The 5,789-nt window shown below is 41.9% G+C and overlaps 1 protein-coding gene across 1 annotated transcript; it reads right to left on the minus strand.

Moving 5' to 3' along the window:
• Positions 1-2,002: 2,002 nt before the first annotated feature.
• MRPL44 (mitochondrial ribosomal protein L44) lies at positions 2,003-5,789 on the minus strand. The gene is made up of 4 exons (XM_075716840.1): positions 5,623-5,789; positions 4,782-5,250; positions 3,500-3,678; positions 2,003-2,251 (listed from the first exon to the last, which is right to left on the minus strand). Exons 1-4 carry the CDS (start codon positions 5,787-5,789, stop codon positions 2,080-2,082), a joined length of 987 nt encoding a protein of 328 aa, XP_075572955.1. The 3' UTR covers positions 2,003-2,079.

A 5,789-nucleotide genomic window follows, 5' to 3' on the forward strand; every position in this document is an offset into this window, starting at 1 on the left:
CCAGCACACTATTCAGTAATCCACTTGTCCTAGGACTTATGCCCATATTGCAAACCATAAAGCCACAGTAAGCAGATCTGAAATATTTTAAGGTAAACTTCCAGAAAATTGCTTTTTTCTCTCTCTCAAAACACATGTGTATATAAAAAATAGCAGGTAGATAAAACTTGGGATGTAAAAAACCCCACCTTTACTATTGTCCTTTTAAAATAGGTAAAGGTAAGAGAAACACCTCATCTGGAAACTAAAAATAGCATGAATAATTTCTATCCTCTTTTCAGATTTTGCTGTTATTCCCCTGGAATATAGTGACCTTATTGGCTTTGCTTATATAAGCAATAATAGATTACCTACCTGGAATTTTTCAATTAACACAAACAATTTTATGCACCTTATGCTAGACAGATCTTTCTGCTCTCCTTTTTATACTCAAGCTTTCACATGTAATCCCCCAGGCCAGAGCAGAACAAAGGTTTCACTGCTACCTAGCCACATAAGCATTTTATACACACTTAAGATGCAGGTCACACCAAACACTGAAGACATACACAGATCGCAGACAACCAGGTTCATTTGCTTGAATACACTGATAAATCTGTTTCCATCGAGCGGACCAGAGTCGGAACTCACCCTCATGCCAGGGGCAGCAGGGAATGCTCCACCCACGCTGTACCACGGATCTGCTTCGCAGCCACGACTGCAGCCTGGGACCTTTCTCTGTGAAGCATCCTTCACAGAAATCCATGCTGTTACAGACAGTAAAATCAAACCTGTCTGAACGGCCACCTGAATATTTTTTTCTTCCCTATTAGTGAAGGCACATTTACCTGTTTGGGGGTGTTTCTTTGGTTTTTTTGGGGTTTTGGGGTTTTTTTTGTTTGTTTGTTTTTTTTTTTTTTTTTTTTTTACAACCAGTGCTCACAATGGGATAAGGCAGGAAACACTTCTTCAACCACTGTCCTACATTCAGCTTCTTCCTTTTTTCCTTTGAGGGCTCAGTCCCAGTTTGTAATAGACTCTCACTCAATTTCAAAGGAAATTATTCCAAAAGTCACAGTCCTCATGCATCTGCTGTCTTCTGGTACACATACTGAGCTTCTATGACATGTCATAGGAATATCATGCAGGTACCTGAGTTACTCCTAAATAACCTTCCACTTACTTGGAGTTACATTAGAACAGCTACAGATGGTACAAACAAAACAAATACTGGTTTCACTGAACCCAATACTTCAGTTGTGTGACCGCTTAAATTAAGCGGCCAAAAGACAGGAGAAAAATGAAGTACCTGGACTAAACAGGAAAAGTACCAAAAAGAGGAAAAAAAAGAGGAAAAAAAAGAACAGAAGGCTGTATCTTATCTAATAGCCTATAATTAAATCATATTCTCCAATTCCTTTGGGTTCAGGCCTTCATTATCCTTATTTTCACTTATTTCTAGTTTTGCAATAGAGAAATTTTTACAAATTTTAAAATTAAAAATACACCCTCTTTCAGAGCATGCTCCAACAATAGAAACCACCGTGTAATGCAAATAATATTTGTATGCAAGCAGTAAGACCTCAAAAGTGCCATTTGCACTTTTTTTTTTTTTTAAATTGGACCACGAACAGTGTCAGTATCATCAACATCACATTTGATGTTTTCACAAGGTCAAGGACAAATGAATCCAGATGCAACCCAAAGACTGATGTTGCATACGTAATTCAACTCATCTTGTTAACAATACCCTCTAAACAATCGCCAAGGAAGCATTCATGAAACCTTTTTCTATACAGCGGAATTTTTGTCACACATCATTAAACATCATTAAAAACAGTCTCCTGTGACGTATGGAAAAACTTCTCAGCCAAAAGGCAAAAATTCAGAATAAGGGTACTTTTGTTATGTTTAGGAAAATGAGCAAATATTAAATGTTGTGCAAAAGGAAAACTTTATTTATTTTAATACCATATTTGATTTGAAAGTTTCAAGCACTGAAGATCAGAAAAACAAACTGAATTTTGCTTTCCTAAATACATCTCTATTCAGCATGGAATTCATTAATTCTTGAGAGAAACCAGAAGTGTCTTTTATCATCTAGTTACTGCCGATAGCCTTTTCAGCTGCCAATCCTTGTTTGGGTTTTGAGTAATCCCAAGGTCTCCGGTTCTCTGTATACCCATATAGCTTCCGCAGTGCCACGCGGGCAGCTTCTTCCTCTGCAGCAAGCAGCGTTTCACCAGGACCTTCAGCTATAATCTTCTTATCGCTTGGGGGGTGAAAAAAAAAAAAAGATTAAAAATATTTTCATCATGAAATCCTGAGCGCTACTGTGTATCATGAATAAGGGCTGCTAGGTTGGGGTTTTTTTCTGCAACGTCTGTGAAAACTGAAGGTAATTTCTATATACACAAATGTAAACATTTCCATTGGTCTTTCCTGCAAAGTGAGTGTATATTCAACAATGGAAACTCAAATCAGAAATGTGTCCGTTTCCTGGAAGAACACTATTCTGTTCATTTAGATTCCGAACATATCACTGATTCTTTCCAGTGTTCACTTTGTTAGTCCTGTTAAAAATCTGCAAATTCGTTACTCTGGTTAGCTTAAACACAGAAGTGAAATGCTTCTATCTTTTCTCCTCCCTTGGTAAGAAAGCGTTTTAAAACTTCTTCAGAAGGATTCACAGAGAAGTTCTCTATGTTATGAAGTATGTTCTCAGCTCTGGTTAATCAACATCTATGGGCACTGAATAGGAACAGTTCGTGAAGGCACACCAGGGATTCCAGAAGAAAAATAATCAAAGTTCCTTTCTTTTATATAAGATAGTAAGTCTTAGAAGGCATATAAACCAAAGCACAATAAATCAGAACAAGGCAATCTTCCCATGTGTTTATCTGCAGCTCATTTAGCAAAGCAACAATGATGTGGGTTTTGGTTGAAGAAGGTCCTGTCCTGCTCCCGAGGAGCAATGTTACCCCTGGGCAAGAGACCAGGACAAGCACTGACCACACCCGAGACAAGCGCACCAGGAATGACTGGCACTTCTTAAGTTTTGTCTGGATACATACGCTCCTCTTGCCTAGTTCACAGTGCCCATGATTTAAAAACTAAAAAGCTTCTCTGGAATATAAGTCCCTCTTCAATCCCATCACCCTTGATGTCTCTGTTTCTTTACCCTTCCCTAAGCCCTGGAAACAGCTATGGTGCCTCCAAAGCCATTCAGTTATGCTATTTGCAAAGTTCCTATGTCAGGTCACCCACAACATACACCCAGACTCTTTCGTGCACCCGATTTAGACTTTGAAGCCCTTAGGCAGAGACCATCTTTTTATGCATCATTACAGCAAGCTACGGCCAACACTTAAATGGCTGATTTTATATGGAAGTCACTGTAAGGTTTCTTTTCTGTAGGAACTTTACCAAAGAGCACGAGTAGAAAAGTAAAAGACCATCTTCCCTCCTCCCCTCTCCCCCAGCTTAAATCCATGTCACTTTAAATTAATATTGTACTAACCAGTACAACCCGACAAAGTACAGTGGCAGAACCGTGCTGACTCCCAACTGCCTGGTAATTCTTGGTTCTGGAGCAGAGATATTCCTCTTGGTCAGTTCTTCCACTAGTAAGCCCATAGGATTTACAACTTCCCAGATCTCAAACAGGTCTTTTCCAATCAGTTGGGGAATCAAAAAATCCTAAACAAGAATATTTAGAAGTTACAATTAATGGGAAAGGTAATGAAGGCTCTAATTTCTGGTGTCTCCTAATAAAAATACAATATGAAGAGGCATTAATACAGTTGACAATAAATCGCTGATGAAACTGCCTCAGTGCTCCATCACAGCTAAGCACAGCTAACCAGCATGCTACACTCAGCAGCTCTGGTTCTGATACAGCCACTGACAGGACGTGCGCCTTTAGCAGAGTCAACTGCCCAGACCTAAAGAAGGAACAGCACCAGCCTGAGAGAGGAGTTATCACAACGCTTATGCACAGCTCCGAGCACCAGGTCAGCGACTCAGTGCTGCTTCCAAGCAAGAAGCTGTACATCGGAAGAGTTCTGCAAACAGGGTGAAGGGAACGTGCAAACCCACAGGACTTTCACCTCTTTGGATCACTCTCTTGCCTGTTAACTGCTACGTGCTCTTACAGAGACCTCTCAACGATCCTGTATCAGAAACAAGATTTTATCAAACATTTCTCCACTGCAAAACTAGAAGTAAGTGAAAAGGACAACTGAAAGGACAGTAGCTGCTAAAACTACTTTGTTACACTGCATTTTAATGGACCGTTTTTGTAAGAAATATCTTTAGGTGCTTGCACTCCTACATGCAAAGCCTATGAACTCAGCCCCTGCTTTATATAAAATGTTTTTTTTGAAAACTGAAGATATATGTGACCTTACATGGAATAATTTCATTATTTGATAGTATAGGGCACGGAGTATAACGCTTTCCCTTAGCAAGTGTCAGCAAATACTAAAATATCATCATTATAAAACAGTAGTATATGATTTTATGTTACTTGATCAGCCTGTGCTTCTTAAAGAAAACAAGACAAAAACCCCACAACCTTCAAACCCCCAAAAGCCCCACCCGACCCGCACCACCAACCAACAGATCTCATTGCTAAACTGTCTTGTCACAGGGATTGTCAAACTCTGCCAGTCTCCCCGGATCTCTGGCCATCAAGGTACGAGACAATATTTAATTTTTTTGTCTTTTTTGTTCCTGTAACTTTGGAGACCCTTAGATGTTATTGCTGTCAGTACAAGAATATATGACAAGCAATGACTTACCCTGACAAAGAGCCCCGTTTTCTCAGGCCCGCTGCTATCGAGCAAGGCTCCTATTACAGCAAAGAATGTCCTCTGTAGCACATTTGGTGGGACGGGAAAGTCTTTGCAAAGCGTCAGGTCCCGTATAGACAGGTTTTGAGCCACATAAGAAACAAGTTCCTGACTGGTAAGAAAATCAACAAGTGCTCCTATTCCCTTTGCAGGTAAATCTGGGTAGGCACCTTCAAAGCACTGTGTCAGGTAAGAACGTGAAAAAGACATCCCTTGTTCAGCAAGTTTACTGTTATCTTGTAGATGAAGAGCAACCGTTTCTTTGTCTAGCCCAAGTTCTCGGCGTCTTGCCTCTTCACTTTCAATATAACAAGAATTAACAAAGGCAGTCTTGAGCAGATCCAAAGAAAAATTTTCATGTAGCCGGTGGCTAAAAGCTTGTATCTCTGCATGGTAATCCCAGTTGGGCTTCTCTGATCTACAGACACGGAAAAGAAAACAAAATCAGAAACAGAACAACAAGTTACCCGTACTGCAGGTATCACGACTTTCAGATGATAGAAAGGAAGTGAAAAAATGACTTGTTTTTGAAGATCAAACCCAGGGTTTAAAAACCCTAGTGTCAAACACTGTCGGTTGGCACATCGCCGGCCACGGGACGGGCCCCCTGCCGTGTCCAAAACCGGGACTAGGCTGACCTGCGGAGATGAAAGCATTCTGCTCCAAAGCGTGACGAGAAGGTGCTTAAAGGTTTTGATGTCACCTATTTCTCAGCCTGTTGCACTCCCTCCCCCCGAGCCCCGCCGACACCGTCCTCCCGCCCCCTCCTAACGGCCGGGCCGGCTCTCACCGCCGCTGCGGAGGCGCCTCCAGCCGCTGCTGCTCCAGGTAGGCGCGGAGCCACCGCTTCTTGTTGCGGGGCGGCGCGGTGCTAACCGCGACCCGCCCGGCCCCGGCCCCGGCCCCGGCCCCGGCCAGCAGCCGCCGCGATGCCCGCAAGAGCAGCCGGGCGGCCAT

This window comes from Pelecanus crispus, chromosome 9 (genome assembly GCF_030463565.1).
Source record: "Pelecanus crispus isolate bPelCri1 chromosome 9, bPelCri1.pri, whole genome shotgun sequence".
Classification (NCBI taxonomy): domain Eukaryota; kingdom Metazoa; phylum Chordata; class Aves; order Pelecaniformes; family Pelecanidae; genus Pelecanus; species Pelecanus crispus.